The sequence below is a fragment of the Camelus dromedarius genome, chromosome 27 (genome assembly GCF_036321535.1).
Source record: "Camelus dromedarius isolate mCamDro1 chromosome 27, mCamDro1.pat, whole genome shotgun sequence".
NCBI classification, from domain to species: Eukaryota; Metazoa; Chordata; class Mammalia; order Artiodactyla; family Camelidae; genus Camelus; species Camelus dromedarius.
This window is the reverse complement of record NC_087462.1, coordinates 9,684,875-9,712,349: the sequence shown is the minus strand read 5'-3', so window position 1 is coordinate 9,712,349 and position 27,475 is coordinate 9,684,875. Positions and strand designations below refer to the sequence as shown.

General features: G+C 58.7%; 3 protein-coding genes across 8 annotated transcripts; 1 reads left to right on the top strand and 2 right to left on the bottom strand.

The window, feature by feature from the left end:
• Positions 1-3,381: 3,381 nt before the first annotated feature.
• GTPBP3 (GTP binding protein 3, mitochondrial) lies at positions 3,382-6,579 on the bottom strand. Of its 3 annotated transcripts, none has more exons than XM_010995087.3 (9): positions 6,461-6,579; positions 5,872-6,125; positions 5,695-5,781; positions 5,403-5,605; positions 5,163-5,235; positions 4,925-5,068; positions 4,567-4,732; positions 4,057-4,335; positions 3,382-3,877 (listed from the first exon to the last, which is right to left on the bottom strand). In XM_010995087.3, exons 1-9 carry the CDS (start codon positions 6,511-6,513, stop codon positions 3,652-3,654), a joined length of 1,485 nt encoding a protein of 494 aa, XP_010993389.1. In that variant the 5' UTR covers positions 6,514-6,579; the 3' UTR covers positions 3,382-3,651. The 3 variants fall into 3 exon arrangements, with proteins under 3 accessions (XP_010993389.1, XP_064336053.1, XP_064336054.1); XM_064479983.1 differs by having other exon boundaries at positions 5,403-5,491; XM_064479984.1 differs by lacking the exon at positions 5,403-5,605 and having other exon boundaries at positions 5,720-5,781.
• On the top strand, positions 6,571-18,029 carry ANO8 (anoctamin 8). Of its 3 annotated transcripts, XM_031437568.2 has the most exons (18): positions 6,571-8,587; positions 9,356-9,466; positions 9,586-9,718; positions 9,901-10,039; positions 10,120-10,216; positions 10,853-10,969; positions 11,048-11,175; positions 11,265-11,426; positions 11,733-11,885; positions 11,999-12,125; positions 12,234-12,289; positions 12,392-12,466; positions 13,194-14,009; positions 14,266-14,457; positions 14,561-14,692; positions 14,773-14,883; positions 15,842-16,508; positions 17,348-18,029. In XM_031437568.2, exons 1-18 carry the CDS (start codon positions 8,482-8,484, stop codon positions 17,719-17,721), a joined length of 3,696 nt encoding a protein of 1,231 aa, XP_031293428.2. In that variant the 5' UTR covers positions 6,571-8,481; the 3' UTR covers positions 17,722-18,029. The 3 variants fall into 3 exon arrangements, with proteins under 3 accessions (XP_031293428.2, XP_064336051.1, XP_064336052.1); XM_064479981.1 differs by having other exon boundaries at positions 10,853-11,175; XM_064479982.1 differs by lacking the exons at positions 6,571-8,587; positions 9,356-9,466; positions 9,586-9,718; positions 9,901-10,039 and having other exon boundaries at positions 10,853-10,947.
• DDA1 (DET1 and DDB1 associated 1) lies at positions 17,937-27,373 on the bottom strand. Of its 2 annotated transcripts, XR_010378090.1 has the most exons (6): positions 27,226-27,373; positions 22,781-22,861; positions 22,502-22,553; positions 21,568-21,629; positions 20,418-20,587; positions 17,937-19,856 (listed from the first exon to the last, which is right to left on the bottom strand). XR_010378090.1 is itself a non-coding variant. In XM_010995085.3 (5 exons), exons 1-5 carry the CDS (start codon positions 27,226-27,228, stop codon positions 20,477-20,479), a joined length of 309 nt encoding a protein of 102 aa, XP_010993387.1. In that variant the 5' UTR covers positions 27,229-27,373; the 3' UTR covers positions 19,890-20,476. The 2 variants fall into 2 exon arrangements, 1 of the variants encoding a protein (XP_010993387.1); XM_010995085.3 differs by lacking the exon at positions 17,937-19,856 and having other exon boundaries at positions 19,890-20,587.
• Between the last annotated feature and the right edge of the window lie 102 nt (positions 27,374-27,475).

Genomic DNA, 27,475 nt, shown 5'->3' with positions numbered 1-27,475 from the left:
CTTAAAAAGCAACTATGTTTGCAAAGATCCCCCCAAGTACAGACAGCATTTGCTAAGGTACCAAAGCTTGTCGTGAACTGCAGGAACTCCTCCTCGCCAAGATGACTCCAGAACAGTATCACGAAAGTCTCAGCCATTTGTTTTGTTTTGGGTTTTTTTTGTGGTGAGACAGGATGTTAGAAAAGGCACCAGTGTCCAGTTTGGGAGCAATTCAACTCACCAATCATTAAAGTAGCAGGAAGCCAGGGGAATTTTGCACATTAGAGGAATACAGGGAAATCACATGGCTCCCAATGGACTGGAAAAAAATGCTTAAAAGCTATAATACCTACTGCTGGTAAAGATGTAGAGAAAAGGGCATTTTTCTGCAGGACTGGTAGAAATGCACATCTCATCATGGCCCTTCTGGACATATTCAATAAAAGTAAAGACAGACATATTTTTGACTCAGCAACCCCATTCCTGGGACTTTATCCCTGAGAAGTGAAAACTCTAGGAAACAAAGCAAATGCCCACCTGTAGAAAGAAGTCCTAAAATGTGTGGTCTAGAATCTCAGCTTATCTGTCCTCGCTGCCTTGATTCCCTCCCAGCCTATCCCCTGGGACCTTGGACAGGGAGGGGATGAGTCATGAGGAGCCAGGGCTGGCAACGCCACGCTTAGGGCAGGCTAGTCAAGAGGGACAAAGGAGCGATATTTCCTGGATACGGAAACCCCGGGCGAGAGACAGGCCGCTGCAGGAAACACTCGGCTGGGGCCCCGCCAAGCCGGGGCAGAAGGGTCAGCCAGGCCGGGCCACCTAGACGGGCCAGTCTGGAGGCCCCAGGGACACAGGGACGTCCCTGACCCTGAGCCTACGCCTGAGCAGCCTGGAGTCCTGGAGAGGATGCAGATACCTCCCAGTCCCAGGAGCCACAGGACACCTGAATTTGGGTTCCAGAGCCTGACATTCTTGGTTTCGAATTCTGGCTCAGTCAACATTTTCTCACCTACAAGTTAGTGTAATAATAATCATTCTAAACTCTCTGGACCCATGGACACAGGCCTCTGACCTTTGTTTGGTGTCTCCCATTCAGAGCATTCCCTGCCTGGCGCCATCTCAGTCCTCCAACACCTGGACCTCAGCCTCTGCCTCCAATATGGCCCCCAGATATAGAGGATCTTCTCATCGTGGGATCTGACTGTGTATCTCTCCTGCTCATACACCTTCCATGGCTCCTCATTACCTTGGGAACAAGGCCCAGTTCCTGGGCTCTCTTGTGCCCTGCCTCCCCGAACAAGGCAGTCTTTGCCTCCAACTGTCCTGGACATTTGATTCTTTGACTCATTGGCTCTTACCTTGTGCTGTGCCCTCAGACTAGAATGCCTTTTTCTTGCCTGCAGATTCTTCTTCCCCCAAGGCCCAGCCTTACAGATCCCTCCTCCAGGCAGCCCTCCTGGATGCCCCAGTTATAGTTCAAGATCCCTCTAGGTACCTCTTTGGCCCCATCCCGCCCTCTTTCTAGCCCTGATCTTGTAGCTCTGGCTTCCCCAGGCTGGTGGCCCCCTGGGGGCCAGGTGGGGACTGAGTACCAGTCAAGGAGCAGTTGGCAGGCTCCCTCCCTGACCCTGTGATCCAGCTGCTGAGTGAGGTTCTATCTCTGGGGATTTCCTGTGACCTCTATAAATAATCCCCATGGCCGCTTCCCATAAGCCACCTCTCCTTTCTTGGAAAAAAGGGACTGTAGCCAAGGACCTCGGTCCAGCCATGTGCCAGGGACCAGGGTAGGCAGGCAGAGCCCAAGCATCCTTCCCCAAGAGTGTCTCCCTCCCCATGTAGGCCCAAATCACCCCTCCTGGGAGCCCTCCAGACCTTCCCCACTCAGAGGACATCTGGCCACCCACCCCGTCTAGCCCATTATTGCTGCTGCTTCTTTTCGTCTTTCTGCAAAATGGACATAATAGTAATAGCCATGGACTAAACTCACGGAGTGACCCTTTCCCTCCAGGAGCCCGGCCCCCCATTCAAGGGGAACCCCCAGATGTTGAAGAAGGAAATAAATCAACAATTAGTGACACATTGCAATGAAGTCGTGAAGAAACAGGGTCAGAGGTTCCCTTTAATTGGGTGGTGGGCGCCTCCTGAAGCCCTGCTTCTCTGTGGGTCTTGGATACCTCCCAGCCTCTGCTCATGTGTCCCCTGGAAATGGAGAGTTTGTATCTTCAACTACTGGAGCTGGAGATCTTTTTCTGATTCTGGAAAAGAGCCTGACCCCACAAGAGACTCAGTTACCGCCTCTGGCAAGGGGACTTCACCATTTATATGCTGCCAGGTGGGTGTGGAAGCTGGGATCCCTGGGACCTTACAGGGCCGGAGCTTGGCTGGAGGACTGTAAGGCACCTTCTTTGTTAGAGCAAAGCGCCCTCTGCTGGTTCATCATAACCACAGCAGGTCTGCAGTAAGTCAAAATCAAAGGCCCAGAATCAGGCCCTTCCTCTCCTCCTGGACCTCATTTCCTTCCTCTCCAGCCCTCACTCACTCTACTCCAGCCACACTGGCCACCTCGCTCGCTGTTCCTTGAATGTATCATGAGGCTTCCACCTCAGAGCCTTTGCATGTACTGTGCCCTCTGCCTGGGATGCTCTCAACAGCCTCTTCCACCTGGTTTCCTTCTCACCATTCAGATGTCTACCCAAACATCACCTCTGCAGGGAAGCCTGCCTTCAAGTCCCTGACCAGGTCAGGTCTCATCGAAAGTTTGTCCAGCAACCATCAGACCTCACTGTAAGGGATACCTGCTTGTTCTCCTCTTGTGTTCCCAGCACCCTCCACTTGGCTTTTGCATAGAAAGCCCACAGTCAAACAGACCTGTGTGCAAATCCCAAAGCTGGGGACCTCCAGTAACTAACTACTTCTCTGAGCCCCGTTTTCTTTATCTGTAAAACTGTAACAAAATACCCACAGCGTTGTGCTGTGATGAAGGTCCAATCAAATGATGTGCATGATTCTAGTATCTGGTAGGTGATTGATCAATGTTCACTGAGTGAGTGAATGAATCAATGCATGAATGACTAAACTTAGAGAGGAAGGAGGGCTTGGGGTTTTGCAAGTCACTTTTAAGACACAAGAGGCAACGTTTCAAGATGAATCCGAAAAACAAGTGTCAGCTTGCGGAGCAATAAACACCAATTTGTGTACAAAATACAAGAAAAACATATGTTAGAGGTGCATCCTCAAGTGTGCAAACATGCAGAGAAAATTCTGGAAGGACACCAGTTAAGCCGTGACCCCAGGGAATGGGGCTGTTTAAATGTTTCTGTATCACCTGAGTTTTTTACATTCCTTTGGTATTTGCAAAATAAATGAAAAACTATGAAACAAAGAACCCTGAGATCCTCCAACTTCCATCCCAATCCTTTACTCTTACTCCCCCAGCACCAGGTGCCCAAAGGGACCTCCATTCAGCCCCACTCCAGGGCCTGAACCCCCAGAAGTCCCTGCTAGGGAATCCAGTTGGCTGTAGCTTGGTCACCACCAGCATCAGAGGCACCACTGCTTTGGGTTCAAGTTCTTCCTTGAAGGGATGAGATTTTTACTTGGCCTAAGCTGTTCCCAGATGCTTCAAGGCTTCCTGGTGTCCACTCTGCCTGCGTCCGAGCTTTGGCTGCCCCTTCACTTGCCCACGCAGAAGTCCCGGAAGATGATGTCCAGGACCTCCTCCGTGCCCCCTCCACCGGTGAGGCGGGCCAGGTGCCCTCGGGCAACCCGCAGTGCCTCGGCTGCCAGGGCTAGGTCTTTCGCCTGCTTGTAGTGGCCAAGGGCATCCAGGCAGCCCTGGAGATGGTGCTGGTGCCTCGCCCGTGTCAGAAGTGGTGGGCCTGTGGATGGGTCCCCACACCTGGAAGGGACAAAGGATGGGGTCTCTGAACATTCAAAGTAGGGATGGTCAGACCCATTTTTTCGATACGAAACTGAGCCAGCAGAGCAGGTTTGTGACCAAAGCCAGTGGCTCTGCCCCTGACCTTTGGATAGAGGGAGGCTGTGCACTGGGCAAAGTGGGTGGGGGGGCTTGCTCACAATATAGCCAGTTCCTTCTTCAGCGCTTCCAGGAGGTCGTCTAGCCCCTGGCCGGTCAGGCAGGACAGCAGTAGGTGGGGGGGCAGGTCAGGATTGGGGTCTGGGCCGTTGGAGGGCAGCAGGTCTGACTTATTCAGCACCAGCAGGAGACGCTGGCCACTCGGACTGGGGCTCCTGGCTCCCGTGGGGATGACAACGGCATCCAGGAAGTTGCAGCTGGACGGAGAGGCCAGGTCAGAAGCATCTAGCACAGCCAGAATGAGGTCAGCCTGCTCCAGCCTGGGGGAATGGGAAAACACAGCAGTGACCCCAGAGTTGAGCAATTAAGGGCCCTCGGTGGGGGCGGAGAGTGAGCCAAACTTAAAAGGCTGCCCTCCGCAAATAGCTGAGTCCCCACTTAACGGACACTTAGCAGCCTTTCCTCATTAAGGAAGAATGAAAAATAAATGCAACAGGGAGAAACTACAGAGGAAGGGCCCCATTTCCCACTCCCTCTGCCCTGCTTCCCACCTGTTTTGGGCACGCCGCACGCCCTCTTGCTCCACAGGCCCCACGCCCTCCCGTAACCCCGCCGTGTCGCTCAGCAGCGTGGGGAACCCGGCCAGGTCCACGGGGGTCTCCAGCACGTCTCGGGTTGTCCCTGGCTCCGGGGACACGATGGACACAGGCTTCCGGCCTTGAGGTGGAGGGTGGGGTCAGAAGGAGGGGCAGGGGGGTGGGGAGAGAGGCGAAGGAGTCCCTCCCTCAGGCTCCAGCCCTCGGCTGGACCAAGATTTCTACCTCCCCGCCCCCTTCCCCACTTGTGAAAGCTCAGTATCCTAGCTCTTAGCCCATCTCCCTGCCCGGGCCCCGCCCCCTGCCCACTCACTGAGCAGGTTCATCAGGCTGCTCTTGCCAGCGTTGGGAGGTCCAGCAATCACTACATGCGCCCCTGAGCGGAGCCTCTGCCCGCGCCTGGCATCTCGAAGATGTGCTCCCAGTGCCACCTCCAGCTCCCGCACTTCTCTCATAGCTATGGATAAAGGGAAGCAGAGAAGAGGGAGTAAGAGGGCCTCTGGAGGCTGAGACAAGATATATCCCCATCTCCCACCCTCAGGGAGACCCACCTTGATCTAGGACGCCCTCCTCCAGGTTGTCATCCTCACCAAAATCGATATAGGCCTCCACGTGGGCCAGAGCCTGGGTTGGGGGGAGGTAGTGTGATCACCCAGAAACCCATTCCCCAATGTGCCCAAGTCCAGCCTGACCTACGGGGCCAGATAGAAGGCTCATAGACAGGAAGCTCTCATGCAGGGGACGGTTAGGTAGGGTCTCTGAGGCAAGATATGAGTGAACCGTGTACTTGCCTTAGTAAGAATCTCGGCCCAGCCATGGCAGAGGTGGCCCAACTCCCCATCCAGCTGCCTCAGGGCCTGCCGCCGCTGCGCCTCAGTTTCTGCATGGATCAGATCTGCCAGCCCTTCCACCTCGGTCAGGCTCAGCTTCCCATGGGCGAATGCCCTCCTGGTGAACTCCCCTGCCTCTGCCGGCCGTAACCCTGGTACACTGCCTGCGGGAAGGTCTAGGAATCCTGAGACCTTGGCCCTTACCCAGGCCCACCAGCATAGCCATACCTTAAACCCAAGGCTGCAGACTCACCCAAGGCCTGCAGGACGCCACTCACCACGGCCGGGCCTCCATGCACGTGGAACTCTGCGCAATCCTCACCCGTGAAACTCTGGGGACCTAGTGTGGTGAGGAGATGTGTCAGGAGGAGGATACAGCCTGGGTAAAAGCGGAAGGAGGAAGCTGGGTTACAGGAGCTACGCCCCTCACCTGGGAACCAAAGCACCAGCGCGCGATCCAAAGGCTCCCCAGAGCAGGGGTCGCTGAGCTGGCGCAGACAGGCTCTGCGGGCCGGGGGTAAGTCCTGGGGCGCCGTGAGGCTCCGGAGGGCGTGAGCGCTGGAGGGGCCGCTGGTTCGGATCACCGCAATGCCGCAGCGGCCTTGGCCAGAGCTCAGAGCGAAGATAGTGGACCCGGAACTGGGGGCCGGGGCGCCGCTGCCCTGGCGCGTGCACGATCTAGGACTGGAGAGGAGAAGAGTCAGTGCATCTGAGCTCTGCCGCCAGATTGGCAGGTGGATCGAGGGTTCGATGGCCGGAAGATGCCCCAAGTAGAAGTTCTGCAGCTAAAGGATGTATAGATTGGAGGGTCTGAGGCCAGAAGATGGCTGGATTGAGGTCTCTGAGAGCAGAAGTTGCCCCAGATGTCGGTTCTGCGGCAGAGGGATGGACAGACTGGGGTTTAGAGGAAGGCGAAAGGTGGTTCTACCGCAGGGAACTGGGTCCCCAGGTCCTAGGGAGAGGGTTTGGGGCCCAAGTAGCGCCCTACGCTGTCACACCCCCTCCCTAGGTCGCCCCACCTGCGAGGCCCACGTGCCGCGCGGGCTATCAGAGTCCACAGACCCCGCCACATGGATTTACAAGCAGCGACCTGCCCGCCTGCCCTGTCTGGAGAGTCGGCCAGACTGGGCAAAAGGCCCCGCCCACTCCGCGGCGTGATTCTTACAGTGCTCAACAACTCTCGATTACTATTGGGCCCCTTAGAAGATGGTACTGCCTACCCTCTGAAGCTCTCCTCTTCTATTGGCTGAGGCCAGGGAAAGAGGCAAAGGGGCTGCTCGCCAGGGTGCAGCGAAATGATGTTCCTCCGGCAACAATAGACAGGATTTTCAGATCCTAGAGAGACGGAGATCCTAGTCGTTGGAAATGAAGGGTAGAAGGAAGGGCTGGGCTTGGCACGGGGCCGTGGGAATTATAGAGGGGCGAGGGCTTGAGTCCCGTATTTTTCATCTGGCCATTACATAGCCTTAGGGGAAGCAAGAGCATCTCAGTAGATGGGAGGGATGATTTCCGGGGAACCCATGCACTGGCCCTGAGAAAATCTTGTCCAAACATCTGGGAAGACTCCTACTTGTTTTCCTGGAACTCTACAATTTCTCGCCCCTCCCCAGCTTTCCCTCCCGCCGTTCCCTCGGCCTCGGATACCCTTCCTCAACTGACAAACTCATCTTCAGTGCCTAGCTCCAAGGTCCCCTTCGCAAAGAAGCCTTCCTGGAACACGCAGAACAGCCCTCTCTCCCTTCTCGACTACTCTGGCCCACGTCTGCTCCTGCAGAGTTGAGTGTCCGGGCTGTCTCTGGCTCCCCGAAAGCCGGAAAGGGGAATCTGAGAGATTACTTTCAGGTTAACCCAGGACAGCGCTGGCTCGCAGAATAAAGCGCTGATGGAGGAATTCCAGGCGCTGGATGGGCGGGATCTCCGGGGACGCTTTCGCACGGAAAATTCTCTGGTTCTTGAACAGGGCGGGCGGGCGGCGGGCCTATACTTTGGGAAGAATCGAACATTCTTTTAATCAACTCTGCGCCTCACCCTGCTCGGTTTTGTGTTTTGTTTTGTTTTGTTTGTTCTTCATTTGTAAAAGAGGGATGAAAGATGACATTCGCATTCTCCGAGTTGTTCCATCTGTTAAAATTATACATCAAGCGCCTACTGTGAGAGCAACGAGAATCAGTCTGGGTCCCTACCCTTGCTGGGCCCAGTCTAACAGAGAAGTTTACTCAGGATGGTCAGGGAGTCCGGGTGACAGGCAAAATACAGGACGCCCATTTAAATGTGAATTTCAGATAAACAATGAGCAACGTTTTAGTATAGCTATGTCCCGTGTAATATTTGAGACATACTAAAAATATATTCGTTTATCTAAAATTCACACTCAACTAGGAGGACTGTATTTCTATTTGCTAAACTTGGTAGTTCTATCGGGTCCTCTCTGAGGACGTTACATCCTGAAGGATGCAGGGGTTAACTAGACACAGAAGGTGTAAAAACTGTCCTAGGCAGCTGAGCAGCATGTGCTAAGGCCCTAAGGCAGGACCTGATATAGTTATTCTCATCCCTGCTGTGGTGGTTGAAGTTATTGTTACCAGGAATCTCCTGCGCCCAGGCCTTCCCGGTCCCACGCCCATCTCAGATTCCAAACAGTTGGGGAAACCGTCTCCAAGGCGGAGAATCCAGGCCCAGGGCGGGCGGGGACGAGACCCAGAATACAGCAAGGGCGGGGACCAGGAGGAGAATGCACGTTCGGTGCGGGCGGGGACGAACACCAGATTGCGAGGTGGGCGGGCGAGAACGAAACCCAGAAAACAACACAGGCGGAGTCGAGAACCAGAGAACGACGTGCGCGGGGCCGAGAAGGAGAATCGAGGTTCGGCGCGGGCGGGGACGAGAAGCAGCGCTCGGGCACGCGAGGACGGCGGCTGGCGCGGGCGGGCGCGGCCTTTGTCTCCTCCTCTGGCGCGCTCCGCCGCTGTACCGGCCCCATGAGCCCGTGGCCCCCCGGAGCCTGGGCCGCCCGCAGCCCCTGACCTGACCTGCCCTCGCCATGACCGAAGCCGCCTCTGGCGCCGGGGGAACGTCCCTGGAGGGCGAGCGTGGCAAGAGGCCCCCGCCGGAGGGCGAGCCTGCAGCCCCGGCGTCTGGAGTTCTGGGTATGTGTGCGGCATCTGAATCTGACAGGGTTGCAGGTGCATGGGGTGTTCGCGGCGGCTGTACAGGGAAGGGGATTGAAGTCAGCAGTCCCGGGCCTGGAGTCCAGTCGAAGGGCCCGCTCCTTGGCACTGCGGCTGCAGCCGGGCGGGCGCGGCCGGGACGGTGCAGCGGGTGGTGGGTCCCAGCGCAGAGACCCGGACACGCCCCTCCTAGAGCCCCGGCCAGGGACTGAACCCAGTCACCCCTTGGGCTACCGGATCGAGGCCGGGCAGTGATGCACTTGAGAGAGCCTCTCCGCAGAGGATAAAGAATCATACAGTATTGGGTTCGAATCCTGCTCAACTGTGTGACCTTGGGCGCGTGACTTAAATGCTCTGGGCCTCAGTTGCCTCACCTGTGAAATGGGGGTAAGAACCGCACCCAACTATGAGGACGAGCTGACATAATGTGGTGAGGTGCACAGAGCTGCTAGTGAGCGTCCTATCGATTGTGGTTTTGGAGGCGGAGCTGGGCCTCAAGAATGAGTAAGATTTGTAAGGGAGGACCTGGGGGAAGGGCATTCCTAGAGAAGGGCCTGGCTGGTGCAAGGACGTGAAGGGAAGGAAACAAGCCAAACCCAGAGCTCACAGGGACTTAAATGCCAGAATGAGTGCCGAGGAACCCTGGCGATTGTGAGATCAGGTGTGAGGGCTGGAGGGACCAAGACTGAAGACCAGGGTCCTGATCCGGGAATGGCCTGACCCCAGCCTGCCCTGCCTGCTTCCCAGATAAGCTTTTTGGGAAGCGGCTCCTGCAGGTGGGTCGGTATCTGGTGTCCCACAAGGCATGGATGAAGACGGTGCCCACAGAGAATTGCGACGTATTGATGACCTTCCCAGGTACCTGTGCCACCCGCCCAGGACCCAGACTGAGCTCCCCTAAGCAGGGCTCCCCTGAGTCTGTAGGAGGCCTGGGACCATTAATGGCAAGAGCCATCGGTCCCTGTGCCCCTTGGCAGACACGACCGATGATCACACTCTGCTATGGCTGCTGAACCACATCCGCGTGGGCATCCCCGAGCTCATCGTGCAAGTCCGCCACCACCGCCACACGCGTGCCTACGCCTTCTTCGTCACCGCCACGTATGAGAGGCGAGTCCCTGTCCCTGGCCTCTCGCTGACCCTGCTCCTCAGCTCCCCGCCCTTCCAAGCGCCAACTGCGAGGTCCAGCCACCCTGCATTTGTCCCAGGCGGCCACCAGGTACACCATCCCTAGTTCCAGGATGGTGAGCCAGGGTCTCCCCGTGATCCCACCTCCCCTGCCCTTCCCGCAGCCTACTCAGAGGGGCCGACGAGCTGGGTCTGCGCAAAGCAGTGAAGGCTGAGTTTGGCGGGGGCACCCGCGGATTCTCCTGCGAGGAGGACTTCATCTACGAGAATGTGGAGAGTGAGCTGCGCTTCTTCACCTCCCAGGTGCGGCCGGCTCTGGCCCCCAGCGCACATTCCTAGCCCGTGGGCAGCTGCTCCCTGTGCTCACGCCCTATCCCCTGCAGGAGCGCCAGAGCATCATCCGCTTCTGGCTGCAGAACCTACGTGCCAAGCAGGGCGAGGCACTGCACAACGTGCGCTTTCTGGAAGACCAGCCAATCAGTGAGTGAGGCGGGGCCAACCTTCCAATCATATGTGGGGTGTCGGCTGGGATCCTAAGAGGAGGTATCAAAGTAGGAAGGGCTGGAAGGCGGGGCCTATATGCAACCAATCAAGGGCTACTGAAGAGTTGGGGGGGGGCACCTGGAGATAGATCAATGAACTGATGGGATGTGGCCTTAGCAAAGGGGTGGGGCTTGTCCCCTCAGAAGCAGGTCCCAGAGAAATTCTTTTTTGGGTCTGGGATAAGGTAGGGGCAGGACCATGGACAGCACTAGGTGTATTGTGAGGTGCTGCCGAGCCTCAGTTTCCCCTCCAGGAAACCAGCCACTGCAAGCTCACTTTCTAAAGCCAGCTTTGCACCATTCCTCAGACATTTTGAGCAAATATCTATTTAAAAACATGGTTCCCCACTAGGGCCCCACTCTTCCAGGTTTCCTGCACACTTACCCCCAGCCCCTGCACCTCCCAAATTTCCAAGGAGAACCAAATATTCCTTCCATTCAGAACTCCCCTGGGAAGAGGCTCTACAAGTTTAAGAGCAGACAAAAAGCTGTGACTTGGGTTTCAGCCAAGGAGGGGCTGGCCAAACCCAGCACAGGCAGAAGGGTGGGGTCACCCATTCTTGTCCCCCAACAGTCCCTGAACTGGCGGCCCGAGGGATCATCCAACAGGTGTTTCCAGTCCACGAGCAGCGCATCCTGAACCGCCTCATGAAGTCATGGGTGCAGGCTGTGTGTGAAAACCAGCCTCTAGGTGTGGCCCAGGCTGGGGGATGGGTGAGGGGTCCCAGGAGGCAGGCAGGGCTAACTGGGACCCCTCTATCCCTGGCAGATGAGATCTGCGACTACTTTGGAGTCAAGATTGCCATGTACTTCGCCTGGCTGGGTTTCTACACATCAGCAATGGTGTACCCAGCTGTCTTTGGCTCTGTCCTGTACACATTCACGGAGGCTGATCAGGTGCCGTGTGTGGACTGGACAGGGATTGGGGCACCCAAGATACTCCCCTACTTGCGCCAGACATTTCAGCCCTCTTCTGCTACCCTCAGACAAGCCGGGATGTATCCTGTGTGGTCTTTGCCCTCTTCAACGTGGTCTGGTCAACGCTGTTCCTGGAGGAGTGGAAACGGAGGGGGGCGGAGCTGGCCTATAAGTGGGGAACGTTGGACTCACCTGGGGAAGCCGTGGAGGAGCCACGACCCCAGTTCAGGGTCAGTTGGGGAGGGTCTGAGAACGTCCAAAATTGGGTGAAGGGGAGAAAGCACACTGGTCGGGGGGTGGGGGTCCCTACGGGAACAAAGGGACGTATGAAATAGGGCTGCAGCATCCAAGAGGGTATGCCAAGTGGGGACTCCACATGCTCAGAGGGAGAGGGGTGGGAAATTGGGTTTGAGGGACTGGGAAGGGTGCACTAGGTGGGGAGAGACAGGGACGCTGAGTTCGAAGGACTGGGAAGGGTATGAGGCAGAGGCAGCCCCTCTGATCTCATGTTAGGCCTGGGCTCCACCCTCTGGCAGGGCGTGCGACGCATCAGCCCCGTGACTCGGGCTGAAGAATTCTACTACCCTCCCTGGAAGCGGCTGCTCTTCCAGCTGCTCGTGAGTCTCCCCCTGTGCCTCACCTGCCTGGCCTGCGTGTTCCTGCTCATGCTCGGCTGCTTCCAGCTGCAGGTGACCTCTGGCCCCTAGCCCTGGCCTTGGCCCACCCTGGCGACCACCTATCCAGGTGTACCCCAAGCCCAGCCCAGCTGCTGGGGTGATCCATGAACCCCATATCCCTGCAGGAGCTGGTGCTGAGCGTGAAGGGACTGCCCCGTCTCGCCCGCTTCCTGCCAAAAGTCATGCTAGCCCTGCTGGTCAGTGCAAGCGCAGAGGGCTACAAGAAGCTGGCTGTCTGGCTCAATGACATGGGTACGTCCCACTGCCCACCCCCCAGGAGGAAGGGCCCCACTGCCCTATGGGGTCCCAGGTGCCCAAGGCAGTCTGGGCCACCCCCTCACTCACCTCCTTGGCCCCTAGAGAATTACCGGCTGGAGAGCGCCTACGAGAAGCACCTCATTATCAAGGTTGTCCTGGTGAGTGGTGGTCAGCAGGCAGGCGGGGGCTCTGCAGGAGGCGTGTGGGGGCTTCTAGGGTCGCGGCCTCAGAGTGACCACCCACCTGCCTGCTTTCAACAGTTCCAATTCGTCAACTCATACCTGAGCCTATTCTATATTGGCTTCTACCTCAAAGACATGGAGCGCCTGAAAGAGGTGAGACCCTGGCTGGAGGCAGCGCCCTCTGTGGCACCCTAGTGGGCCAGACCTGGCCCAAGGGGTCCACGGGCTCTCCAGCCCCTCCCCTCCTCCTCCATCCTTTTCTCCTCTCTGTCCATCCGTCTGTGTGTCCTCTCTGCCTGTTGCTCCCTCCATCTGTCCGTCCACCTGTCCATCCATCCCTCCACAGCTCCTGATCGTCCTGTCCCTGTCCCAGAGCCTCGAGCGGCAGCTTTGGGCGGTGCTGGTCCCGCTCGTGGCCCTGCGGTTCCGCCTGTTCCTCCTCTCCCTCCAGGGTCTCCTGCTCGTGGCCCGGGCCAAAGTACGGGCAGATGGCGAGCCCTCGGGGCCTCGCCAGGGTGGGCAGTGTGGCTGTGCTGGAGGCCTCACGCCGAGCTGAGGGTGCATGCTCTGAGGGGACGGGGCTCAGCTGATGAGGTGCAAGTGGCGGGGGCCCCTCCAGGCCCCGGGGACCAGCTAAGCTCCCAGGTGGTGATGCAAGCATGGAGGCCTGAGGCTTCCTAGGAGTTTGGCTAGGAGCGCTGTGGCCTGCTGGGCTGTGGTTTGGGGTTGCCTCCCTGTCCAGGGTCATCCAAATTGGGTTCAGGGCGTGTGTGCAACCGTATGCTCCAGGAGGGTGGCCTGTCTCCGCACAGCCTGTCCAAGTGCCTGGGGCACCGCCTGCCCCCCACGTGGCCTTTCTCCATCCCCTTCCTGCCCCCAGATGCTGGCCACCCTGCTGATCACCCGCCAGTTCCTCCAGAATGTTCGGGAGGTGCTGCAGCCCCATCTGTACCGGCGACTGGGCCGTGGCGAGCTTGGCCTGCGGGCCGCTTGGGAGCTGGCCCGTGCCCTACTTGGCCTGCTGAGCCTCCGGCGCCCTGCACTCCACCACCTCGAACCCCAGGCTGAAGAGGGTGGTGGTGGCAGCAGCAGTGGTGGGGGGCGCAGGTGTCTCAGCGGGGGCTGTGGGGCTCCTGAGGAGGAGGAGGAAGCCACAATGGAGCGGCGGCCCGCGGGGGAAGGTGGGGAAATAGGGGATGGGCCTCGGGGGGGCAAGGAGGAGGAGGAGGAGGACGAGGATGAGGATGAGGAAGAGGAGGATGAGGATGAGGACGAAGGTGAAGAAGACGGCCTCCTGGACTGCGGGCTCCGACTGAAGAAGGTCAGCTTTGCTGAGCGAGGGTCTGGGCGGCGTCGACCTGGCCCAAGCCCAGAGGCCCTCCTGGAGGAGGGGAGCCCTACCATGGTGGAGAAGGGGCTGGAACCAAGTGTGTTCACATTGGCTGAGGAAGATGATGAGGCCGAAGGGACTCCCAGCAGCCCTGAGCGGGAACCCCCGGCTGTTCTGCTTCGCCGGGCCGGAGGCGAGGGCCGAGATCAGGGGCCTGATGGGGGCCCGGACCCAGAGCCAGGTTCGGGTGACTCAGCTCGGAGGCAGCGTCGGCAGAACAGGTCATCTTGGATCGACCCACCAGAGGAGGAACACTCACCCCAGCTCACCCAGGCCGAGCTGGAGAGCTGTATGAAGAAATATGAGGTGTGGAGGGCACCTGAGGGTGGAAGCAGGGCCCTCAGAGGGGCGCAGCACACAGTCTGAGGGTGGGGGTGGGGTTGGGGTGACGGGAAGGAGTCAGGGGACCCTTGTTGTGGTCAGCAACCTGCCAAAGGGGGAGCTCTGGGTCCATGCAGGATAATGTGAGGGAAGTGGGCTTGATAAGAGGAAGAAGGTCTGAGGGAAGACGTGGCCTGGTCGGAGGGAGAGCCCTAGGCCACGCCCAGGTGCCCGTCCACAGGACACGTTCCAGGACTACCAGGAGATGTTTGTGCAGTTTGGCTACGTCGTGCTCTTCTCGTCTGCCTTCCCGCTGGCCGCCCTCTGCGCTCTGGTCAACAACCTCATCGAGATCCGCAGCGACGCCCTCAAGCTGTGCACGGGGCTGCAGCGGCCCTTTGGGCAGCGGGTGGAGAGCATTGGCCAGTGGCAGGTGGGAAGTTGGGCCGAGGGCTTGGAGCGGGGGTCCACTGAGGAGGAGAATGGGCTGGGGAGGGTGGCTGGACCCCACCTGAGCCCCAGTGTTCCTCCTGCAGAAGGTGATGGAGGTCATGGGTGTCCTAGCAATCGTGGTCAACTGCTATCTCATTGGCCAGTGTGGGCAGCTGCAGCGCCTCTTCCCCTGGCTCAGCCCCGAGGCGGCCATCGTGTCTGTGGTGGTGCTTGAGGTGGGCCTGGCGGCCGGGCGGGGGAGCCAGGTGGTGGGTAGGCATCCCCGCGCCTGCAGCCTCCTTCTCTGTCACCTCAGCACTTCGCTCTGCTCCTCAAGTACCTCATCCACGTGGCCATCCCCGACATCCCAGGCTGGGTGGCTGAGGAGATGGCCAAGCTGGAGTACCAGCGCCGGGAGGCATTTAAGGTACAGGGGCTGGGAAATGCTTTCCTTCTCTGCTAAGTGGGGCTTCTCCACCCCACCTGGCTGGCAGCCAAGTCCTTAGCAGGAGGGCAGATGAGCAGAGCTCAGTGTAGTAATTGGCATTCCGAAGGGGCCCGGTCCCTTTCGGAATCCTGGTGGTATCCAGTCCAGCACCAGACTGGTGCTCATGAACTGTCATCTGCCAGCTCACCCAGCATTGCCCTGTTTGGGGCCAGGGACACAGCTGATGCTTCCTAGAAGCCCAGCCTCTGCCGCATTCCTCAGAAAGCTGCAGGGCGGGCCAAGGAGCTCGTTGGCACTGACCAGCGGAGCTATCCACGATGATGGAAGTGTTCTAGATCTGCCCTGCCCATGTAGCCCCTCATTACAGATGGCCAATGAGTGCTTGAAATGGGGCTGGTGCAACTGAGAAACAGAATTTTTTTCTTTACTTTTCTTTTCTTTTCTTTTCTTGTCTTGTCTTGTCTTGTCTTGTCTTGTCTTTGAATGATTTTAATTGACATTGACAAAGGCACGTGCGGCCATTGGACTGGCCAGTGTGGACCCTGTTCTGACCCAGTCACAGCTCTGTCTCACCAGTTCTCCAGAAAGCAGGGAATCGTTGAAGCCCAATATTTGTTTATACTCTCCCAATTCCTAAAACAGTGTCTGGCATGTGACCAGGGACAGAGTTGGTGGCCAGTAAATGTTCATTCTCTTCTTGATTCTCAGAAAGTACTGGCATGGGTCCAGGGATGCAGTTGGTGCCCAATAAGTGTTTAGATCTCTCAGCACTTCTACAGAGCCCCAGGGTGGGTCTAGGGATGCAGCAATCACCCAGTGAGTGTTTGGATTTCTCCCCACTTTGGTAGAGAGCACTGGCATGGGCCTGGGCCTGGGTGGGCACCCACTCACATACCCCCTCTTCCCAGTCTCCATAATGGCTCTGTTCTGCCCGCAGAGACATGAGCGCCAGGCCCAGCACCGCTATCAGCAGCAGCAGCGGCGGAGGCGGGAGGAGGAGGAGCGCCAGCGCCACGCGGAGCATCACGCCCGGAGGGAGCGCGACACCAGTGGACGGGAGGAGGCTCGGGCTGAGGGCTCCGGGCAGGACCCGGCTGCCCCTGAGAAGGCCTCAGCCAAGGCCAAGGGCAGTGGGGCAGGCAGTCATGGGCCAGAGCGGCCCAAGCGCCCAGGGTCCCTGCTGGCACCTAACAACGTCATGAAGCTGAAGCAGATCATCCCACTGCAGAGCAAGTTCCTGTCATCCGGGGCCGCGTCCTCACTGGCTAGCGTGGGGGCTGGCCTCACCGCCCGGCCGCCCCCTGCCCAGTCGCCCACGGGTAGCGACACCCGCCTGCCAGCTTTCCTCAGCTTCAAATTCCTCAAGTCACCTGAGACCCGGCGGGACCCTGAGCGTAGCCACTCGCCACCCAAGGCCTTCCACGCCGGCAAGCTCTTCCCCTTCGGCGGGGCCCGGGCTGAGGCCGGGTCCAACGGGGCGGGCGGGCAGGCCCGGCAGGACGGGACCCCCGGCGGTGGCAGTGGCCGGGCCCAGCGGAGTGGGCCGGCGGACGAGGCTACAGCTGAGGAGCCGGACACACCCCGGCCCGAAGAGGAAGGCTCAGGTCACAAGCTTTAACTCGGGGGTGGGGATTCCAGGCCAGGCTTTGGGGGTAGGGGTGGGGTGTCCAGGCCTGGGGAGAGGGGCTAAAGGGAAGAGAGGAGGCCCAGTCTCCAGTACCAGTTGAGGACCTGGGTATGTGGCACCTGGAGTGTCTCGGTCAAAGCCTACTCTCTTTCCGGGACCCCTGAGAGCCTGGAGCCCTGTGCCTGACCCTCCTCATCTCCAGGGAGGGATGCCAAAGTCCCCTGTCCCAGTGTCCGTCCCAGGGCGCCTGCCTGCCATGCTCTGGTGCCAGGAGAGATGAGGGAGACCCCTTCACCATCTGGCCCTGCCTCTCCTGCCCCCATGAGATCCCACAGCCAGCTCATTCTGGGGGGACTGGACCCCCCAGGCCTCTATGCAAGTCCCCAACCTGCAGCCCAGCTGTTGGAGGAGGCCTTCCTTGAAGGTGGGGCTAGGGCTGCTCACCCAGGGAGTTCAGGGCACTCAGCCACAGGCTGCACCCATATGTGTGCTGAGCAGAGCCACAGGCCTTGCTGACACCCCTCCCACCTCATCCCAGCCTGGGGTCCAGCAGCCCATCCCAGGGAGCCCAAGAGGTGGCAGCTGTAGCACCAGGGACATAGGTCTGAAGTCAGAGGGACTTCCTCAGACTCCTCTCTCCGTGAGGGGGAGGCGACCAGTGCCCAGAGGCGGGGAATGCACCCGAAGAAGCCTATCCCTTGTCTGATCAGAAGCAATAAGGCCCTCGATGTGCCTGAAAGCCCGGGAGGGAGCGCGGGCAGGGTCCCCAGCGGCGGGGGCGGCAACTCCCCGGAACGGCCCCTCTCGCCTCCGCAGGGACAGCGCTGGCCCCCATGGGCGCCCCCGCCCTCCGCACCCGCCGCAGCCGGAGCCCTGCGCCGCCGCCACAGCCGCCGCCAACACCGCTGCCCCGGCCCCCGACGCCACCCGCCGGCTGCTGGCAGTGGGACGGGCCGTGGGGCTGCGGGGGCGAGGGCACCGCCCCCCGCCAGGCTCCGGCCACCGCCGAGTGCCCGCCCTGCGCCCTCGCCGGGCCCCCGCCCGCCCCCCAGCCCCTGCCGGGGGACGCCAGCTTCTACAGCCTCCCACCGCCGCCGCCTCCCTCCTCCGAGCCCTCAGAGCCCCCGGCGCCTTCGCCCAGCCCCAGCCCCAGCCCCCAGGCCGTGTGCTGGCCCAGCGGCTGGCATTAGCTCCACCCACCCTGCCTTCCTGTTTTCATATGCAATATCAACCACGGACCCGGGCGGCGGCTGCCTTCCAGAAAACGCTTCCGCCCAGCCAGATGTACCCCAGTATTGGCTGTCCCCTCCTGGGACAGCCCCTCCAGGGGCCCCTCTATCTGCCGTTTCCCTTTCTACCAGGATGGGGGAAATGAAAGGAAATCCCAAAAACACAACAGAAAACACACAGAATAGGCGATTATTTATTTGTTTTTAATTTATTTTGTCATATTTTTGTAAAACGGCAGAAATGCAATAAAAAGTATATTTCGACAGTGCCCAAGGATGTAGCAGTGGAAAGGGGACTCAAGGGCCTAATGACTTGAGGTTGGTGCCAGCTCTCTGGGGGCCTGGCAGGCCCAGGGTGGGCTCCCCTCCTGTCTGTCCTGTGACCCTTGAGGAGCTCCTCCTAAGAACTAGGTCTCCAGGCCATGGATGGAAAACTCCAGACTGTGCTGCCTCTGAAACGGCCCAGATTTGAGGGCCAATTCCAGGCCCAGGGGCCCCTGGGAGGAGCTATAGAGCCTCAGGCCCTGTCTTCAACCTCCGAGAGAAAGGAAGAAATCTTAAAGTGTTGACAGGACTCAGCAGTTTGGGCCTCAGTCCTGCAGGGCTGCACTTTCTGGCACATCTACTTCCCAGGTCGCCATCTTAAGAGTCAGGGGTGGTATGGAAAAGCTGGGGTGTGGAAATCAGAAGGCACCTGGTGCCTGAGTCATGGTGTTGAGGGGATGTCATGTTTGGTGGTGGCACTGGGGAACTGCTGGATGCCCCACTGTGGGACAGCTGTCAGACCCAAGTCACTGGGACTCTTCACTGTGTGATCAGGGATAGATGTGGCCTTTTCCGCTCTTAGGCATATCCACATCCAAAGGCTAGAGCCTGATGGGCCCCACCCCAGGGCGGGGAGCCTGGGGGGGGCCAGTGTGAGGAAGGGGCACTTTGAGGGGGTGCTGTGAAAGAAGTCAGGGTTCACTGGAGGCAGGACAGCAGCCTGTGCAAAGGCACAGAGGTGTGGGAAGGCAGTTTGGTGACTGGGGGAGCAGAGTAAGGGGGGCCCCAGAGACAGAGGGGTGGGTGGAGGCCGTTTGACGGCCCTGTGCTAGGAGGCCACAGGGAGGCTGTGGGACCCCTGCCTACATTGTGGATGGCACTGGCAAGAGACAGAACCCAGCCCCTCAAAGGGGGAACTGGAGCCAGGGAGGTGTGAGTGAGTCTCCAGGAAGGACAGGCTACAGCTGGCTCCCACTCAGCCCCATGGCCTTTGAAGCTGAAGTCCTGCCCTCAACTCAGCCACCAACAAATGGTGATGCCACATGCCTGCCCAGGGTCAGGCCAAGCCCTGTGACTGGGGGATTCCAAGCCAGTCTGCGAGCCTCTAGGGACTTAGCCCTCCCAGGCACAACCACGGTCAAGCTTGCCTTTCCTGAGGACCTGCCTTGGGACCATAAGAAATGAATGGTGTAGACATGCCCAGAGCTGAGCACCCCCAGCATGGCTGGGTGGCCGACCATGGAACCTTCCACCTGGGAGGTGCTGGGCAGCTGAGGCGGGGCCTGCCCCATGGCCCAACCCCTCACCACCCCCAACACCCCAGCACTCAGCTCCAAAACTCTGGCTTGCACTCAGGCCTTGAACCTTCTGCCCAGAGCCCAAATGACCCCTATGTGTCTGGGCTCAGCCGCAAACCCAGCCCAGCTGGCGGCCCATGAGTGGCTGTAGAACCCGTGGACCAACGGTGGGCATTCCGCGGCGCTCCGGGTGCCTCCTCTCTGAGCCAGGGGTGCATGAGGCCGGGCCACCTGTGTGGTGTCCACAGTGGCTGGTGGGCATGCCACTCTGCTCGCCAGGGTCCTGAGCGTGGGGTCCACCACAACTCCATCCTCGGCAGCATGGACCATCTCTCTGGGGGTGCCTTGGTCCTCAGGGACACCTTGACAGGTGAGGCAGAGGGGCGGGTCCAGGCAGGTCTTGGCTCTGAGCGAGACGGCCACAGCAGGCCCACGAGAGAATCCAGCTGGTCCTGGGGCCCCAGTGCCTGGGGGGCCCCCCTTGGCTCCTCTTGGTGATGATGGGATGACTCTCAGTGGCTCCGTCCTCTGGGGCTGAGGCACGCCGAGCAAAAACGCGAGATCGGGTAGGAAAGATCCTTTTATTGGGGTGGACACGGAGCACGCACTAGTCCATGATAAAATGACTTAAGAGAAAGATCCAGAAGGGCTGACTTCTCCCCCTTACGCATGCTCAGAGCAAGGTCTGGGCACCGAATAGGTCCCGGTGGAGCTCGAGACAAGGCAAAGTCTTTAAGGCCCAGACCGGCAGGTGGGAGCCGGGAGTAAGGCCTGCTTCCACCCCCGCCACCAGGCCACAGCAGGGCCCTGGCTCTAGACCCTCGCAGACTCACTCCAGTTTTCCAGAGGAGAACTGGGGAGCAAGAGGAGGGGGACTGGAGGTGGAGAGGTGAGTAACAGGTTGTTTTTTTAAAAAGCATCTACCAACATCACACTACTACTGGGTCTGACGTCCCCTTTAACCATCGCTTGGTACATTTTACAGCATAAATAAAAACTCAGGGAAAATAAATACATCGGCTCCTATGAGGTTGGAAGTGGTGTGGACTGTGGGGCATGGGTGGGCCGGCGGCAGGAGTGGGTGGGGGCGCTTACACAAGGCGGGCGGGCGAGGAGCAGACAAGACAGGAGGCGCCTGTGGGGGAGCGGGAGTCTTAAGTGTCCTCGTGCATGTCTGGGCTGTCGGTCCGGGCGACCTTGCGGGGGGGTGCCGAGCTCTCGCCTTCGAGGTCCACTTGCTCCTGGTCTCTCTTCTTGGCGGCATTCTAGGGGTAGAGGGGAAGGAATGGGGGCAGTGAGTCTTCCTTTAAGGGAGCTCCTGAAATCTGCTCCTGGCCTTGGGGCTCTGATGCATCACAGAGCTGGGCCTGGAGTGGGGCACTGACCTAGGGCCCCTGGCTGGGCGGCCCCTTCTGCCACCTAGACCTGCCCCACTAAGCCACGATCCCCTGGAGACACCAGCCTGTGATGGGCACTTCAAGGAGTCACCAGGACTCTCAACAATTCACACACGGCCCATTTCTCAGATACCCAGAGGGCAAAGGGCACTCATGAGCCACCTGGGGAAGCCCAGGAATTAACCACAGAATAGGAAAGCTCGCTGGTTGGGGAAAATCTCCTTTCCTCACTGGTGGGAATCAAGGCTGGTGGGGTGGAGGCGGGTGGTACTAGGCCAGGAGCTTAGGTTTTCTGAGCAGTCACATCATCACGGGGTCCCGCTCCAACCTCACTCACAGCAGGTCGCTGTCCAGTGTTCAACCTTAGGGGAAATACGAACTGGCCAAGCTGCCAAACTACACATGGAGATCTTCAGTAAAGAAAAAGAAAAAATATCTAACTGTCAGAAAGGCAGCCTCTTGGGGGGATGACAGGGGTGGCTACTTTTCACTGCAGCTACACAGCCTTGTAGTGCCTGGATCTTTAATCGTATGTACATTTCACCACTGAACAAAGATTCCAAGAAACAACACTGAGGTCTACCTGCTCCCAGGTCTGGGCCTCAGTACAGCTTACCAAGTCCCTGCTCATCCCTAAGCACCAGAGCCCTGTGGCCCCTGCACAGCCATTCCTTTCTCTAGAACATTCTTCCCTCTCCTGGATTGCCTGGCAAACTCCTATTCACCCCTGAAGTCCCCACTTGAATACCCAGTCTCCCAGCCACCCATGTCCTTCCCCTAGTCAGAGCCCCATGCTGGGCACCATGTTCCCCCCTGAGTCCCAGCACCCGAACCCCTGCCTGCCTTACCTTTTTGTCCCATTGCTGATGTAGGTAGCGCAAAAGAATATTTGTTTTTTCTGTCACAATGACTGAGAAGGAAAGACAAACAAAGTTGCAGGAAGAGGCTGCAGGGAAGCTGGCTGTAGGCATCGCAGCCCCCATCCCGGCCTGCACTGTCCTCCCTGGACGAGCTTACCCTTTCCTGGCCTCTGGGCTGTGTCTACCCTGAGTGGCCCTTCTGGGACTCAAGTCGCCACCCTCAACCCAGGAGGAGATTTCAGGAAGCCAAGCACTTTCCCTCCTGAGCACATGCCACTGACCGGGGCCCAAGCCGGCTGCTCTGATGGGGTCCCTGCTGCTCAGGGAGAGGCTGATTCTTAAACCGAGTGTAGATTCCACTCTCAGGCAGGGACTGAGCCCCAGCACAACAGCTCATGGGGGTGTTTTCCCAAGCAAACAAGGAGCACAGACCTATACGGCTGTGACCCAGTGACCACAGAACGCGCCCTGCAGGGTCCAGGTGGATTCGTTCTCATGGGTAAAATGAAATATCACGACCACGACAAAACCACCTTGAGGTTGCTGTGCTCTGCAGGCTCCAGCCCATTCCCTGCAGGTCCTCCATTGAGACGCCCCCTCCTCCAGCTGCCCACCCAGGGATGGGCTGGGTCCCCCACCCCACAGTACAAGTCTGGGGATCTACGACGTGGAACCAGCTGGGGATGCCTAATGTGATGGGAGGTGGAGGGGAGAGGGCCAGAGAGCAGCAGACAAGGGTCAGCTCAGGACCCTGCAGGGCCAGATATGGATGCCAGTGTGGAGAGTGGGAGGGTCCCAGGGAAAGCTGGGCTTCCCGCTGTTCCCAGGGTCTGGGAGCTGACCAGCTTCCCACAGGTCCCTACTGCACCACCCTCTAGCCCATCCCCTGGGCAGCCAGGATGGGATGACAGAGGCCACTTACTCTGTTCGGATGGGTACTCCCGAGTGGGCAAGTAGACTGAGGGACGTCGGTTCTGTGGGAGGGTCGGGAAGGCGCGGGTTAGGAGAGCAGATGGGTCAGCCTGGGGTCCCCTCACCCCTCAACTCGGCACCCACCCTCCAAGGCAGATCAAAAGACATGCAAGGAGAGTAAATGGGGCTGTGCTTGAAGCTCAGCCTTTGTCCCTGGGGACATTCCAATCTGGGGATACACATCACCCCAGCCCCTCACCCCCAGGCAGCTCATGGCCTCCATACTCACCGAGGCTTTGCATACAGAGTCGGCATGAAATCGACTAAAATTGCTTTTGTTGTAGACAGGCAGTCCTTTCAAAAAATCTGCCTAGAAGACAGGGAAAACAGGAATTGAGAAACCAGGCAGCAGGCTGGGCCACCCCTGGAGCACCTGGAGGGGCGGGCCACCAGGCAACTTCTGGTTTCCTTCTTCTGTTCCCTTGAGAATGCACGCTTGAGCTGGCTGCCTGATGTGCACACTGTCATGACCAAACCAATCTTTGGGTGAGGGTATGTTCTCCCACGGGGTTGTCACAACAGTCATGTCACTGGGTGAGAAGTGAGGAAACTGAGGCTTGGAGAGGACAGGTCACTTGTTTAAAGTCAAAAGCAAGCAGTCGGGTGGGGAGTCGGAGCCGGGCCCATCTGACTGTGGACCTGCCCTCTGTGCTGTTGATTAATCAAATTCCCGGTCTCGCCTCTATTTATGCCCTGCAATAGCAACCAGGGATGGAGAAAGACTTGTCCACCCTAAGAAACCCCAAGGACCCATGTGACAATAAATGGGGCTGGGGGAGCAGGAGTCTGGGTGAAGGGGAAAGAGCAGCTGGGATACAGGGGCTGCCAGGACATAGGACCAGGAGTCCAGGGTCAACCGAGCAATGAGTTCCAAGAAAATTCGGAAATCCAAGTTCCAATGTGTCAGTGTCAGTCTTCCAAAACTGGCTGAGCTCTATAAAACGCTGTATGGACCAGGGTCAGCTTGAGGGCAGCTCCTGGGGTCCCCACACCCAAAGGCTGCCCTGAAAGGGGGGAATGCCTCCCGAGGAGAGGACCAGAAGCCTGAAGGGAGCAGGCTGGCTCCTCCCTGCCACCTGCTGCCTGGGATAGTGGCTTGGGTGCTAGAGGTTTCAAGCCCACAAGATGCCAGGGAGCCAGGGACAGAATTCATTCACAGCCCTGACTCTTAGAAAGTCCTTTTTCCCAGACACTCTGGCATCAGCTCGGCAAGGAAGGGCAAGGGCTCTGGAAGGGTAGGACCCTAACTCTGGGTGGGGGGCAGGTCTCTGCCACAAGATGGGGGGAATAAAAGCCAACGGGAACTGAGTCTACCTCGGGAAACTGAAGCACAAGAGACTCTGGGGTGCTGAGGAGGGACGAGACTGACAGCTAGGGGCAAGAAGCGACTTCCCAGAAGAGCAGGAGGGCAACGCTGTGACAGGCCTGGAGCCTGGAGCGAGACAGCTGGGGAGGGGCTCCCCATGTGGACCAGGGGCTTCCCAAGCTGGAGTCACCCCATCATCCAGATGAGGAAACAGGCAGAAAGGTCATATAACACTTGTCAGAGGTCACCTAGCCCCCAACGAGAAAACAAGGAAGCTGACTGAACCCAGAGGCCAAGCTCCTGTGACTTACCCCCTGTGAAAACAGAGGGCTCAGAGCCCCTGCAGGTTACATAAACCCTCCCTCAGGTGGTCCCTCGTCATGCCTGAGCCCAGCGTTACACCATCGGGGATGCTGCTGTTCAGGGGATCCCCAACCACCCTCCATGGGACCTACCCCTCCTCTGCAAGGCCCCAGCAAGACCTCGATGGGGTGGGCCAGCCAGGGGAGCTAGATTATGTATGGGCCTCCTGCTCCCACCCAGGACGTGGCCCTCACACCTGGGGGTCATGCCCTGGAGCCAGCTCAGAGCCCCTCAAACCTGCCTCCCTGTCCCAGGACCCTTGCTTCAGCTCAGCCCCAGACTACGGAGCCAGCTTCATCCACCCAGCAAGGTCTTCTCAGGACCTGACTACGTGGCAGAACCCATGCCAGGCACCAGGGCACCATGAGGACCCAGAGAAGACCTAGTCCGGGCCCTGGGAGCAGCCTGCACAGGGGACACAGGTGTGGCTCAAAGAGCCATTCAGTGAATGTACAGTGGCCATGAGGCCAGGGTGCCACAAAGTGCCATGTGAGGCCCGTTATGGCAGGAGGTGGGGGCAGGGAACGCTGGCTGGTCTGGGGGATTGGGAAGGACTGCCCAGATGCACTGATGCAGGCCTGAGACTTGTAGGGAGAGGAGAGGTCCCAGTCCTTGTCAAACCCCTCCTGGCTCAACCTGGCCCACTCTGGCCTCCTGCCACACCTCTTCAGCCAGTGCCACCCTCCAGGAATGCCCCTCCTTTCTCCATGTGGGAAACACCCGTCTCTCCAGCCAGCTCAAAATGCCCCCTGCCCCTTCCCTCTCCCCACACCTCAGGAGCCTCTGCCAGAGCCCTGCTCACACCCCAACGAGATCATCTGTTTACACGTCCACTTCCCTCACTGGGCTGCCCCCTCCCTGAGGCAGAGGACAGGGCAGGGCTGGCTCAACCCGGGGCCCCTGGCAGGGCTTACATGGGGCTGGTGGGAGAGTGATGAGAAGTGTGGGAACCTCAGACCTGCACTCAATCCTGGAAGGGCCCCTTCCTGGCTGTGTGGCCGGGAGCCAGTGATCTCCCAGGCTGGCCACCCCCTCTGTGAACTGGGGGTTACAGCAGCAGCAGGGACTCCCTCCGAGGGTTGTTCTGAGTCTCAGTAAGACAACAAAGGGAAAAAGCTTTTCACAGAGCTCCCTTGAGGGCACCTGTTAGCATCAATGCATCTGTGCTGAATAAATGAATGAAGACAGGGTACGGCCAGTACTTCCTATCAGCCAAACAGGAAAACAAGGCCTCAGGTACAGGGGGAAATCTTCACCTCAGCCAGACAAATCCTAGCTACAGCTGGGCCCAGAAGCCATCCTTTGCCTCAGCAAACACTGAATATCTGTGTGCCAGTCCCTGTGCAGGCAGCCTGCCAGTGACCCAACCACAACAAGATGAAATGGTATGCAGAGTGAGGAGAGACAGGGGGGCCTCCTGCAGTCAGGAGGGGCCCTCTGAGAAGGGAGGTGATGTTCAGAGGAGGAAGAGCACTCCAGGCACAGAGTAACAGGTGCAAAGGCCCTGGGGAGGCAGGGACTTGGAGTGTGAAGATGTGAAAACAAGGCCACTGTGGCCGGAGCTTGTGGAAGGAGGGGTGAAGAGGTGAGGAGCTGAGGTCAGAGGGAGGCAAGGACCATGGAGGCCAAGGAGCTGGGGTTGCATTGGGGTTACAAAAGGAAGTCCCTGAGTGTTTTGTAAGTTAGAAAGTGATATAACCCAATTTACATCTTTAAAGGCTCCCTCTGGTTTTGGGTGAATTACAGGCTGCCAGTGGGGTGAGATGAAGTCAAGAAGACCCGGGAGAAGGCTGGAGTAGGTGTTCAGATGGGAGATGGCAGTGCCTGGACCAGGGTGGGAGGCATGGATGGATTCAGAATCCATTCTGGAGACACAGCCAATAGAATCCTCAAATGGACTGGGCATGGGTGATGAGGTTGCAGCCAGGAATGAAGGACAATACCCAGGCTTGGGGACCCACATACTAGGAACTCACCACTTTCCCATATTCTTCCTGACAAGAGGTCTTTTGCCCAATCCCCACCACATCCCAAGGACTACGGATTGGGGGCTGAGACCCTGGGTGTGGGGACAATGGCGTTTGACTTACCCTGACTAAAGCTTCCATCACCCCTATCAGCCTTGGGGATGCCAAATAGTAGAGGATGGAAGGGGCTTCAGCCCAACTGAGGCTGTCCTACTTCACAAGTTGGGAGACTGAACTTCAAGAACCATAAGACCCAAATCCCAGGATGAATGAGTGGTCCAAGGGGGATTTTAACCTCCCAACAATCAGTTGGCATTATCCCCTCTGCGAGATGAGGAGGCAGCTGGGAGGGGATGTCACCAGCCCAGAGTCACCCAGTTCATCTGTTGAGCGTTCCCTGTTCCAAGCCCTTCACGACGTCAGTTCCTTAAATTATCACAATCCTTTGAGGTCTGGACTACTGATACCCCCGTTTAACACGAAAAAGGCCTGGGAATCGGAGAGATGAAGTTGCTCCCTCTTAGAGGTGGTCGGGGCCGTAATGTCGGAGGTGGGGTCTGGGCTCTAGGGCAGCAGGGCAATTTGCGATGTCGCACTTCCTCTGGTGACAAAGCCCCACATGTCACGATGTGAAGCCCCCTCCCCGCCCCGACGCTCAGGCCCGCCTCCCAAACCCTTCTGAACTGGAAAGGCCCAGGCCAGGCCCGCCGAGGATGAGGTCTGAGTTAGGGGTCTCGGGGGACTCCATTCCCACCCCCAGGCGATTTCCGGGGGAGCCGCGACCCGGAAATGAATGAATTGTCAAGGCCGGGAAGCCTAGATGGGGTCAGGGGTCGGAGATAGAGTCAGGGTGGGGTAAGCAAGAAGCTCACAGCAGGGTCCGGGGGTCGAAAGTCACAGGTCAGAGCGATAGGCGGGGCCGAGCCCTAGGGGGCCGGGCAGGGATGTGAGGGGCCTCGGAAATTACTGGAGGTGGGTGGGCCCGCGACGCCATTTTGTCGAGCGGAGGGGGAATATGGGCCTGGCGGCCGCCCTTACCATCTTTTGTTTTCTCCGTCGCCGCCTCAGCCACCGCCTCAGCCGCCGCCACCGCCACCGCAGCCGCCTTAGCCGCCGCCGCACAGTAACTTCCAGCCACGGCACAGCCCACACTGATGGTGCGGCCGCCCTTCCGTCATTGGCCCGCCCTCTAGCCCCGCCTCCAGGTTATGCGGTATTTGCGCGCTCCCATTGGCCAAATCCGGCTAAGTCACGCGCCCATTGGTCGTCACGCCTCCACCCTTCGTGG

Bases quoted from the DNA above. Each gene is read 5' to 3' on its own strand.
- GTPBP3 (XM_010995087.3), bottom strand. From the start codon at position 6,513: ATGTGGCGGGGTCTGTGGACTCTGATAGCCCGCGCGGCACGTGGGCCT. The intron at 6,126-6,460 runs GTGGGGCGACCT...TCTCCTCTCCAG, and splicing joins GCGGCACGTGGGCCTCGCAG to TCCTAGATCGTGCACGCGCC. The intron at 4,336-4,566 runs GTGGGAAGCAGG...CCATTCCCCCAG, and splicing joins GTGCGGCGTGCCCAAAACAG to GCTGGAGCAGGCTGACCTCA.
- DDA1 (XM_010995085.3), bottom strand. The intron at 22,554-22,780 runs GTGAGTATGGAG...ACCCTCCCACAG, and splicing joins ACTCTGTATGCAAAGCCTCG to AACCGACGTCCCTCAGTCTA. The intron at 20,588-21,567 runs GTAAGGCAGGCA...CTCTACCCCTAG, and splicing joins ATCAGCAATGGGACAAAAAG to AATGCCGCCAAGAAGAGAGA.
- ANO8 (XM_064479981.1), top strand. From the start codon at position 8,482: ATGACCGAAGCCGCCTCTGGCGCCGGGGGAACGTCCCTGGAGGGCGAG. The intron at 12,467-13,193 runs GTGAGACCCTGG...TCCTGCCCCCAG, and splicing joins ACATGGAGCGCCTGAAAGAG to ATGCTGGCCACCCTGCTGAT. The intron at 14,693-14,772 runs GTGGGCCTGGCG...CTGTCACCTCAG, and splicing joins TGTCTGTGGTGGTGCTTGAG to CACTTCGCTCTGCTCCTCAA.